Source organism: Pseudophryne corroboree, chromosome 1, assembly GCF_028390025.1.
Source record: "Pseudophryne corroboree isolate aPseCor3 chromosome 1, aPseCor3.hap2, whole genome shotgun sequence".
Taxonomy (NCBI): Eukaryota; Metazoa; Chordata; class Amphibia; order Anura; family Myobatrachidae; genus Pseudophryne; species Pseudophryne corroboree.
This window is the reverse complement of record NC_086444.1, coordinates 752,244,453-752,257,109: the sequence shown is the minus strand read 5'-3', so window position 1 is coordinate 752,257,109 and position 12,657 is coordinate 752,244,453. Positions and strand designations below refer to the sequence as shown.

General features: G+C 47.4%; 1 protein-coding gene across 4 annotated transcripts in view; it reads right to left on the bottom strand.

Annotated features, from left to right (window-relative positions):
• The window catches only part of USO1 (USO1 vesicle transport factor), a 285,018-nt gene that overhangs the window by 84,612 nt on the left and 187,749 nt on the right, over positions 1-12,657 (bottom strand). For all 4 annotated transcript variants that reach the window (XM_063916925.1, XM_063916933.1, XM_063916940.1 and 1 more), the window contains 2 exons: positions 12,322-12,440; positions 10,638-10,819 (listed from right to left, as the gene is read on the bottom strand). In XM_063916925.1, coding sequence (XP_063772995.1) covers positions 10,638-10,819; positions 12,322-12,440 — 301 coding nt within the window. The remainder of the gene's footprint in view (positions 1-10,637; positions 10,820-12,321; positions 12,441-12,657) is intronic.

Sequence of the window (12,657 nt, the reverse complement as noted above, 5' to 3'; positions counted from 1 at the left end):
CGGACGAGCGTACACAATAAGGAAGGATTTTGAATCCCGGGTAAGACTCATACCAGCCACACCAATCACACTGTACAACCTGTGATCTGAACCCAGTTAACAGTATGATAACAGCGGAGCCTCTGAAAAGATGGCTCACAACAATAATAACCCGATTTTTGTAACTATGTACAAGTAATGCAGATAATCCGCACTTGGGATGGGTGCCCAGCATCCACTACGGACTCCGAGAAATAGAATTATCGGTAAGTAAATTCTTATTTTCTCTATCGTCCTAGTGGATGCTGGGGTTCCTGAAAGGACCATGGGGATTATACCAAAGCTCCCAAACGGGCGGGAGAGTGCGGATGACTCTGCAGCACCGAATGAGAGAACTCCAGGTCCTCCTTAGCCAGGGTATCAAATTTGTAGGATTTTACAAACGTGTTTGCCCCTGACTAAATAGCCGCTCGGCAAAGTTGTAAAGCCGAGACCCCTCGGGCAGCCGCCCAAGATGAGCCCACCTTCCTTGTGGAATGGGCATTTACATATTTTGGCTGTGGCAGGCCTGCCACAGAATGTGCAAGCTGAATTGTATTACACATCCAACTAGCAATAGTCTGCTTAGAAGCAAGAGCACCCAGTTTGTTGGGTGCATACAGGATAACAGCAAGTCAGTTTTCCTGACTCCAGCCGTCCTGGAACCTATACTTTCAGGGCCCTGACAACATCCAGCAACTTGGAGTCCTCCAAGTCCCTAGTAGGCGCAAGGCACCACAATAAGCTGGTTCAGGTGAAACACTGACACCACCTTAGGGAGAGAACTGGGGACGAGTCCGCAGCTCTGCCCTGTCCGAATGGACAAATAGATATGGGCTTTTTTGAGAAAAAACCCACCAATTTGACACTCGCCTGGCCCAGGCCAGAGCCAAGAGCATGGTCACTTTTCATGTGAGATGCTTCAAATCCACAGATTTGACTGGTTTTAAACCAATGTGATTTGAGGAATCCCAGAACTACGTTGAGATCCCACAGTGCCACTGGAGGCACAAAAGGGGGTTGTATATGCAATACTCCCTTGACAAACTTCTGGACTTCAGGAACTGAAGCCAATTCTTTCTGGAAGAAAATCGACAGGGCCGAAATTTGAACCTTAATGGGCCCCAATTTGAGGCCCATAGACACTCCTGTTTGCAGGAAATGCAGGAATCGACCGAGTTGAAATATCTTCGTGGGGCCTTCCTGGCCTCACACCACGCAACATATTTCCGCCACATGTGGTGATAATGTTGTGCGGTCACCTCCTTCCTGGCTTTGACCAGGGTAGGAATGACCTCTTCCGGAATGCCTTTTTCCCTTAGGATCCGGCGTTCCACCGCCATGCCGTCAAACGCAGCTGCGGTAAGTCTTGGAACAGACATGGTACTTGCTGAAGCAAGTCCCTTCTTAGCGGCAGAGGCCATAAGTCCTCTGTGAGCATCTCTTGAAGTTCCGGGTACCAAGTCCTTCTTGGCCAATCCGGAGCCATGAGTATAGTTCTTACTCCTCTACGTCTTATAATTCTCAGTACCTTAGGTATGAGAAGCAGAGGAGGGAACACATACACCGACTGGTACACCCACGGTGTTACCAGAACGTCCACAGCTATTGCCTGAGGGTCTCTTGACCTGGCGCAATACCTGTCCCGTTTTTTGTTCAGACGGGACGCCATCATGTCCACCTTTGGTATTTCCCAACGGTTCACAATCATGTGGAAAAACTTCCCGATGAAGTTTCCACTCTCCCGGGTGGAGGTCGTGCCTGCTGAGGAAGTCTGCTTCCCAGTTTCCACTCCCGGAATGATTTTCCGCCCAGCGAAAAGTCCTTGCAGTTTTTGCCATTGCCCTCCTGCTTCTTGTGCCGCCCTGTCTGTTTACGTGGGCGACTGCCGTGATGTTTTTCCCACTGGATCAATACCGGCTGACCTTGAAGCAGAGGTCTTGCTAAGCTTAGAGCATTATAAATTTACCCTTAGCTCCAGTATATTTATGTGGAGAAAAGTCTCCAGACTTGATCACACTCCCTGGAAATTTTTTCCTTGTGTGACTGCTCCCCAGCCTCTCGGGCTGGCCTCCGTGGTCACCAGCATCCAATCCTGAATGCCGAATCTGCGGCCCTCTAGAAGATGAGCACTCTGTAACCACCACAGGAGAGACACCCTTGTCCTTGGATATAGGGTTATCCGCTGATGCATCTGAAGATGCGATCCGGACCATTTGTCCAGCAGATCCCACTGAAAAGTTCTTGCGTGAAATCTGCCGAATGGAATTTCTTCGTAGGAAGCCACCATTTTTACCAGGACCCTTGTGCAATGATGCACTGACACTTTTCCTGGTTTTAGGAGGTTCTTGACTAGCTCGGATAACTCCCTGGCTTTCTCTTCCGGGAGAAACACCTTTTTCTGGACTGTGTCCAGAATCATCCCTAGGCACAGCAGACGTGTCGTCAGGATCAGCTGCGATTTTGGAATATTTAGAATCCATCCGTGCTGTTGTAGCAGTATCCGAGATAGTGCTACTCCGACCTCCAACTGTTCCCTGGACTTTGCCCTTATCAGGAGATCGTCCAAGTAAGGGGTAATTAAGACGCCTTTTCTTCGAAGAAGAATCATCATTTCGGCCATTACCTTGGTAAAGACCCGGGGTGCCGTGGACAATCCAAACGGCAGCGTCTGAAACTGACAGTGACAGTTCTATACCACGAACCTGAGGTACCCTTAGTGAGAAGGGCAAATTTGGGACATGGAGGTAAGCATCCCTGATGTCCCGGGACACTATATAGTCCCCTTCTTCCTGGTTCGTTATCACTGCTCTGAGTGACTCCATCTTGATTTGAACCTTTGTAAGTGTTCAAATTTTTTTAGATTTAGAATAGGTCTCACCTAGCCTTCTGGCTTCAGTACCACAATATAGTGTGGAATAATACCCCTTTCCTTGTTGTAGGAGGGGTAATTGGTAAAGCAGACTTCAGGAGCCTGCGAGGGGGAAACGTTTCGACATTCCAATCTGTACCCCTGGGATACTACTTGTAGGATCCAGGGGTCCTGTACGGTCCCAGCGTCATGCTGAGAGCTTGGCAGAAGCGGTGGAAGGCTTCTGTTCCTGGGAATGGGCTGCCTGCTGCAGTCTTCTTCCCTTTCCTCTATCCCTGGGCAAATATGACTCTTATAGGGACGAAAGGACTGAGGCTGAAAAGACGGTGTCTTTTTCTGCAGAGATGTGACTTAGGGTAAAAACGGTGGATTTTCCAGCAGTTGCCGTGGCCACCAGGTCCGATGGACCGACCCCAAATAACTCCTCTTCCTTTATACGGCAATACACCTTTGTGCCGTTTGGAATCTGCATCACCTGACCACTGTCGTGTCCATAAACATCTTCTGGCAGATATGGACATCGCATTTACTCTTGATGCCAGAGTGCAAATATCCCTCTGTGCATCTCGCATATATAGAAATGCATCCTTTAAATGCTCTATAGTCAATAAAATACTGTCCCTGTCAAGGGTATCAATATTTTTAGTCAGGGAATCCGACCAAGCCACCCCAGCTCTGCACATCCAGGCTGAGGCGATCGCTGGTCGCAGTATAACACCAGTATGTGTGTATATACTTTTATATGATATTTTCCAGCCTCCTGTCAGCTGGCTCCTTGAGGACGGCCCTATCTATAGACGGTACCGCCACTTGTTTTGATAAGCGTGTGAGCGCCTTATCCACCCTAAGGGGTGTTTCCCAACGCGCCCTAACTTCTGGCGGGAAAGGGTATACCGCCAATAATTTTCTATCGGGGGGAACCCACGCATCATCACACACTTCATTTAATTTATCTGATTCAGGAAAAACTACAGGTAGTTTTTTCACATCCCACATAATACCCTCTTTTGTGGTACTTGTAGTATCAGAAATATGTAACATCTCCTTCATTGCCCTTAACGTGTGGCCCTAATAAGGAATACGTTTGTTTATTCACCGTCGACACTGGATTCAGTGTCCGTGTCTGTGTCTGTGTCGACCGACTAAGGTAAACGGGCGTTTTAAAACCCCTGACGGTGTTTTTGAGACGTCTGGACCGGTACTAATTGTTTGTCGGCCGTCTCATGTCGTCAACCGACCTTGCAGCGTGTTGACATTATCACGTAATTCCCTAAATAAGCCATCCATTCCGGTGTCGACTCCCTAGAGAGTGACATCACCATTACAGGCAATTGCTCCGCCTCCTCACCAACATCGTCCTCATACATGTCGACACACACGTACCGACACACAGCACACACACAGGGAATGCTCTGATAGAGGACAGGACCCACTAGCCCTTTGGAGAGACAGAGGGAGAGTTTGCCAGCACACACCAAAAAACGCTATAATTATATAGGGACAACCTTATATAAGTGTTTTCCCTTATAGCATCTTTTTATATATTTCTAACGCCAAATTAGTGCCCCCCCTCTCTGTTTTAACCCTGTTTCTGTAGTGCAGTGCAGGGGAGAGCCTGGGAGCCTTCCCTCCAGCCTTTCTGTGAGGGAAAATGGCGCTGTGTGCTGAGGAGATAGGCCCCGCCCCTTTTTCGGCTGGCTCGTCTCCCGCTCTTCAACGGATTCTGGCAGGGGTTAAATATCTCCATATAGCCCCCGGAGGCTATATGTGAGGTATTTTTTGCCAAAAAATAGGTTTACATTGCCTCCCAGGGCGCCCCCCTCCCAGCGCCCTGCACCCTCAGTGACTGCCGTGTGAAGTGTGCTGAGAGCAATGGCGCACAGCTGCAGTGCTGTGCGCTACCTTAAGAAGACTGAGGAGTCTTCTGCCGCCGATTCTGGACCTTCTTCTCTTTTCAGCATCTGCAAGGGGGCCGGCGGCGAGGCTCCGGTGACCATCCAGGCTGTACCTGTGATCGTCCCTCTGGAGCTAATGTCCAGTAGCCAAAGAAGCCAATCCATCCTGCACGCAGGTGAGTTCACTTCTTCTCCCCTAAGTCCCTCGTTGCAGTGATCCTGTTGCCAGCAGGACTCACTGTAAAATAAAAAACCTAAGCTAAACTTTTCTAAGCAGCTCTTTAGGAGAGCCACCTAGATTGCACCCTTCTCGGCCGGGCACAAAAATCTAACTGGGGCTTGGAGGAGGGTCATAGGGGGAGGAGCCAGTGCACACCACCTGATCCTAAAGCTTTACTTTTTGTGCCCTGTCTCCTGCGGAGCCGCTATTCCCCATGGTCCTTTCAGGAACCCCAGCATCCACTAGGACGATAGAGAAAGAGCTATTCTGTGATTTTCCTGAACCCTGTGGGAGCGGTATCCTGTAATGCGAATCTGAGAAAAAACCGACGTGGAAACCCAAAAGAGTTCAGTAAACAGGCATCCTTGAAGACAAGGGACGCGTAAAACCCCCTTTCTTCTTCAAACTAGCAATCACAGACTGAAAGGATTCTAAGACCAGAATAGGCCTGGCCGAGCCCTCTGGCTTCGGCACGGGAAAAGAAAACAAAGGGCTGAGAAATGCCCAGATTCAAATGATATGCGAAAACAGGGATCAACACCCTTTGCGGTTAGAAGCATCTGGAGCGCCGCCTGCAGTATGACTGTCTTGTCATCGTAAACCGGCCGACCCATGCCGAGGGACCCCTGAGACGGTTGGACTCCAAAATCGAGTTTGTAACCGCCCAAGCCTTCCCAGTCCTCCCAGTAGGACCACCGACAGGTGCCTACCCTGGGACCCCCCAGGTGGTAGGAAGGTCTGACCTGCGGTGGGTGTGTTGGATGACCTAAAATCAGACTGAACAGAGGATGGCTTCAGCCTGCTACCATGAGATCCCATGGCGACGGAGATACCGGCCCTGACTTGTAGTCGAAAACCTGAAAGGGCACGGAAAGATCTAAAGGAAAGACCGGTAAAGGTCCGCCTTGGAGCTGGGGCAGCCGTAGGAGAAAGAGAAGTGGACTTACCCCCAATGGTTCGAGAAATCATGCAGGAAGTTCCTTCCCCTGAATCAGCTGCCCTTAGGAATCCATGTTCACCTGTCACTGTCGCAGCGCCAGAGGTCGTCGGGTTAATACAGCCCAAGCGAAACTGCAGGTTCCGAGTATATAGACGTGGAGACCTCAAAAGAATATAAAGCAGAATCGTGATTCTAATCTGCCCCAAAGCATCAGTTGATCCTGATGCGAATTATCCTGTAACCTAGAGGACAATTGTTCCACAACCTACCTGCTCCGGACAAGGTTGAACCCCTGCTGTCGGATATGTCTCTCAGATGGATCCCTCAGCAAGGTTGCCCCAGGAAAAACGACAGCCTGTTGGACCGGCGATACATTGAGGGGTATACCCTGGAGAGTCCTGATATCGTTTCCTGTTATCTGCGGGAAAAAGATAGGCAAACAAACATTGTTTGATACCTGAAATTGTGAATTCGGATGTTTCCCAGCCGCCTACCGGAGCATGCCCAGCTCATTCGAAACGGAACAAGTCGCTGTCATTTCTTCCTTGGCGTCAAAACCCCAAGGGACCTGAAGCGTCCATCCTCTTTACTTGCAGCACCAGACGAACTGCTGTACAATACACCTTAATATCCTGAGATACTGGTTCAGACTCCACCGAAACATAACCAGTATCTCGTGTAACATGGATGTTAGCAAGATTCTTTTTGAATCCTGGGGAGAAGAAATAACGGACGGGGTCTCTGGTAACGGTGACCTTACCTGCATAAGCTGAGCTGTTCAAACAGGAACGTCCTGCAGCTGCATTGGGGGCTAATCAGATGGCTCCACCGCACAATCTACACATAACAGGGAATTCTCTGTCCTGGGTGTTACGTTTAGTTAAACGAAAAGAGAAAAGACAGGTTAAAGAAGTGTAACCCTCTATAAACTCTGCACTATAACGTGCAGTGACAGGGACATTTCCCTTAAAGTTGGTGTTTGATGGAATTCAATCTGTGTTCAGATGTCCCCGCTATAAGCGTACTGAGCCACAGGGGCTATTTGGCTGACACCACACACATATCCCCAAATTACACACAGTATTATTACCAAGTGAAACAAAGGAGTAATAATAAGATTTTACTCACCGGTAAATCTATTTCTCGTAGTCCGTAGTGGATGCTGGGGACTCTGCAAGGACCACGGGGAACAGACGATAGAGAAAAAGGGGTGACAACACCCGTGTATGTAGTGTACTGCTAATTCAGTAAGCTCCGCTGGTCCGAAATGGCGGCTAGCCTGTGAGTAAAGCCGGGGGAAAAATTAATGTTGCAGGGTGAAGATATGTGGGACGTGAACCCAGGTCTGCGTTATTATAATATATGTCGGTGGAGCTTGTAGTTCTATCTTATTGTAAATATTCAGTGAGCCTAACTGGGCCCTGATATAGAGCATTAGTGAGCTGACTCCATATACCATAAACAGGGGACTCCGTGTTGAATTAACAGCACTAGCCCCCCTGACAAAGGGGCACTGACCAGAGAGTTAGGTTTAAGCCCCCTCACTATGGCGCCTAACTGTAAAATCCACGGCGCTAATTGATTATATATGCATATATAGATATAATCCAATATAATCTTATATATAAAAACAAACTATATAAAATATAATATACATATAACAAAATATGTATATATATATATATATATATATATATATATATATACACACATACACACACACCTCGACACACACAGTACAACTATATCCATTTATATATATATATATATATATATATATATATATATATATATGTATATATATATATGTGTGTGTGTGCCACAGGAGGAACACATTGAGAAAAACTACTCACTGCAGTGATGCGAAGACCCTGTCAATCACAGCCAGCAGTGGAGTCCGGGTAGAGGTTTCCCCTTCAGAGAGGAAATGGCCGCCAGCACCAACCGAGCCGCAGGTGGCCGCCGGGAGCCGAGGTCCAAGACGGGAGGAAGCCCCGCCCCCGTTGTAAAAACTTTTACTCTTCTAGTACTAAGTCAGCGGGGAGCGTCCTGCCTCCCCACCGATCACACAAGCCACGGCCGGGGAGCTGAGCCCGCCGAGCAGAGCGGGAGAAAGCTCCGCCCCCTATGCTCCGTCCAAAGTACTAAGCTCCCGCGCAAACTTAGCGGGGAGCGCCCTGCATCCCCTGACGGCCCTGCGAGCCGCTGAGCCCGCCGAGCAGAGCGGGAGAAAGCTCCGCCCCCTAATCCAAAGTACCAAGCTCCCGCGCAAACTTAGCGGGGAGCGCTCTGCATCCCCTGACGGCCCTGCGAGCCGCGGCCGGGGAGCGGGGGCGCTTAGCCTGCCGGGTCTAAATAGAAATCATCTAGGTGGCATTGGGCTTGAACCCAGGTCCCTCTATACCACAGATCTCTGCATTAATCTGTTGAGCTCCACTGCGGGATTAAGCTCAGACCCCTAGTAATGGCGCCTAATATAAAATCATAAAGGTGCCTCCAAAATAAAACTCTTTTTTTTTTTTTTTTTTTTTTGCAAACTGTTACACAGCCCATACTGTATGAGTGGAGGGGGGGGGGGGGGGGGGGGATTAGACGAGGGACCCTGAGCGTGGCCCCCATGTATGGGAGCAGGAAGCGGGGAGTGAGGTGTATGTCTGTACTCACCGCTGCTTGCAGGATCCTGATGGAGTGGCCCCGACACGCGCCGCACGCAGCGGTGTCCGACCACTTGTACTTACCGCTGCCATGCTGCCGGAATCTTCTGCTGGTGGAGCGGCCCCGACACGCGCCGCACGCAGCGGTGTCCGGCCAACTCAGGAGAGCTCAGTGTCTCCCTCAGCCGGGGCCCATCCCGAGCCGCACGCAGCTGCGATGGGACCCCGCCGGCAGCTCCCGCGGTGCAGACTGGCAGTGGCAGAGCTGCCAGTCTGTGCGTGTGTGAAAGAAAAATAAAATAATAAAGAAAAAAGAAAAATTTCTTCAGCTAAACCCAAGTGAACCAGCTCCCTTGGGCACTAAACTAAGACTGGCTTGGAGGGGAGATAGTAGGGGAGGAGCTAGCCACAGTGTTAGAATTTTAAAGTGCCAGCTCCCAATTACTGCCTACTATTTCCCATTGTAACTACGCTCCAGTGGCCCCTAGTGGATGAAGGAGAAACCATACTCAAAACATTCCAGGTGTTCTATGGAACATATGAAGTGTCCTTAAACATTCCAAATAAACTGCTTAAACAAATACTGTATTGAAGAATTAAATAGACACTTTGTATTCAGTGACTCGAAGTGTTTGTTATAATAATAATTTCCAGTAGGCAACAAGCCACAGATATCCCCGGACTGTTTAGCATACACACTGCCCCTGCTATTATGTGTGACAACAGCTGGCATCCCGGCCATAGTTATCACCGCAAGTTTGTATAGATGGCGTGGCCGCAGTAATAGTTACCAGTATACCGTCTGACAGACACTTTGATCACCTGCATTTTTATTCACCTACACCTGTATCTGACCAGCACCGTGGGCTGCAGAGATCACGCTCCCCCTTTAACTGTAAATAACTAATCAGCCTCACGAGATCCATCTGTAGCGGTGAGACACAATGCACATCCATCATTGCGACTCCCCACCCAGGGCGGTAACAGCCTCACCACTGCTAACCATCCACGGTTACATGGAGCAGATGGGATACCAATGATCACCTGCCGCTATACGGAGCGGACTAGACACCGCCGACCTTCTTCCGCTATATGGGGCGGACGTTATAGCAGCCCTAACCCACGGCAGTTGGGGCGGCAGCAGCACCAACCCAGAGAGGCGGCTGAGGTGTCCAGTAGTCAAAGAAAAGCACTACATCACCCATATACGGCTAACTATTACTGCGGCCACGCCATCTATACAAATTAGCGGTGATAACTATAGCCAGGACGCCAGCTGTTGTCACACATAATAGCAGGGGCAGTGTGTATGCTAAACAGTCCGGGGATATCTGTGGCTTGTTGCCTACTGGAAATTGTTAGTATAACAAACATTTCGAGTCACGGAATACAAAGTGTCTATTTAATTCTTCAATACAGTATTTGTTTAAGCAGTTTATTTGGGCTGTTTAAGGACACTTCATATGTTCCATAGAACACCTGGAACTTTTGAGTATGGTTTTTGAAATCATTAGTTAGGGAAGTGTACTGTATATGTGTATATTTTAATTAAAGATTGTTATTTTTGAAGCAAAAGTCTCCTAGTATTTATAGTGAATGTGCAGCTACTTACACTTTTTTTATTTATAAATTGATTGGGAATACCCAAAGCGCAGCGCTGTGTTCCATAATTGTATCCCAAAAGTGTTAGAAAATTATATGAACTGATTTTAAAGCAGAAAAAAACTGGCAAGAGTGCGCACCCCCCCAACTCGATGCTTTTTCTATGGGAAGAAAATCAACAACTTGGACACATCAAAATTCTGTGACCTTATTTGCAGACCTACATCACAGACCCTATTGAATGACACCTGATCCATCAAAATTGGTGTGGTCAATCGCTTATCCGATAAATATATAGTCATGCTGGCATCTTAACTAATTGAAACAGATATCAACTCTTTATATCAAATCTCACATCAATTTTGTAGATCAAGTGCTCAATTCAAGGATAACAGACAGATATCTTTAGATAAAAATCAGCATATTGGTGCCTTACCCTCTAGTTCCTTAACTAGTTTAGTGAACTCATGATCAAACATCATGTGATCTGGACTGGAGAAGCTCGGCTGGGGTTTTTGGGCAGCCTTGGAATAATATTCATGCTTGGTGATAAAGCCAAGTTTTTCTGTGAAGTTTTCTTTTCCAATTCTCTTCTCTATCAACTGCTTCAACTTCTCTCTGAAAAGAAATATGCAATTAACTGTAATAAGAAAAAGCAACCCTAGTAGCAACATACACACATTTATATAATATATATAAGGACTCATTTAGTCAAACATTAGGTTTTTGTCTCTACCACAGAATAAACAGTAGCAAACTTCTCATTAGGAAGGCCCATTAGGGGCGGCACTTAGATGCTTGTGTTGGTACTGTCAGCCTAAAAAGTACCAGTAACTGCAAAATATTTCCATTGCACTGTACCGTATGCCATCTTGAATGGAGTGTAAACGGGTAGAATATGCACACTGCCCCTGTAAACTGTCCTACCTAGTAAATATGTATACATAAATAAAATAAATAAAAAGGGCATAGTTAGTTGCTTCTTTTTATTATTCTCTTACATTGACTATCAAATGAAGGCTTATAACTAATCTGTTAAAATAAAGTGGAGGGGGCGGCCGTTACTGTAGTGCCTAGGGGTGCCCTCACCCCTAAGTCCACCCCTACTTGTCTGGATCTAACTAGAGAGGAGACCAGTTTTGAGCAAGGCTGCACACTATCAGCCTATCAATAAGATTATTATAGACATTTCCAATATTATAGCAGTTAGAACATTCAGCGTGTCTGTTATGGAATACTGCCTGAAGTGACAATGATGGGATGATGCATGCAGTTGTTAGTGACAGTGATGGTATGGTGTGAGCAGTTTGGGTGTATAATCTCATTGGTAACTGTCACGCATGGCAGACTATGGTTAATGCTAGGAAATCTGAAATAGACAAAGGTGGTAAGAGCTCTTACTGGGAAAATAAATTTCTGGAAAATGCTGTTAAAGGATGTGCCACACCAGCATAAGCTTACTGTTACAGAAAGTGTAATGGTGCAGGCTGACTCTCTCCCAGCTGTTGTCAACACGAATGAAGTTTGTCCCCTTGTCACTATATCTACTGGAATACTAACCAAACCATGGGGAAGCTGATGGGGTATGACCTACTTCTGATTAATGAAATGACATGGTAAAGCACTGTGCAGTTCTTAGATGCTGCACATATTCTCTTTACTGGAGGAAAAAGCCATAAACGGTCTTTCATATCCTGACCAGGATAACCCCTAATATAATCAGTCAGTAAAGGAATGTTTTTCACATTGCACCATAAATGTCTTAAGGTGCATACACACTAGACGACATGCTCTATGAGCGACATCGTCTAGTGTTTCCCCCTCCTGAGCCAGGCAGTCGGCCATACACACAGAGCTATATGACGTTTATATCGCTCAGTGAGGTCACGCAGTGGCCGGGCCATGCAGGCAGCTCTTGGACGTCCAGATTGAGCATGCATGCACAGCCGAGGGACAGAGAGGGTCGGTAACGACCCCCGGGGTTATTCATTGGTCGTCGCCGGCATACACACTTGCAGAGAAAGTGAACGACGTCACTCAGGAAGGGTGAAAATGAGCGACGTTAATTTTATCAGCAAGTGTGTATGCACTTTCAGAGAAGGGGGAATGGACACACTTACTTGGTATTGTTTTCAAGGGAGTTATCATTGTAGTAAACACAGATGCCCAGCAGCAGGGCACATAGGCCCTGAACCAGCTGCTCCTCTTCTCCAAGGTTCTCCGATATCTGTGCTGTGAGCTGAAGTGGCCACTAAGGAAGAAGAAAAACTAAACCGGCAACACAATCCATGGCTAAAGTTCTGATGTGGGATGTGCCAGTGCTATTTAGGATTATCCAAACCTACCTTGGGAGATGGTATACACATAAACAGGTAATGCTTAATCACATTTGCAGTGCTTGTTTGTCTAGATATTTAAGCTACAGTATATAGGGATACAATGAATCTAGGACAATT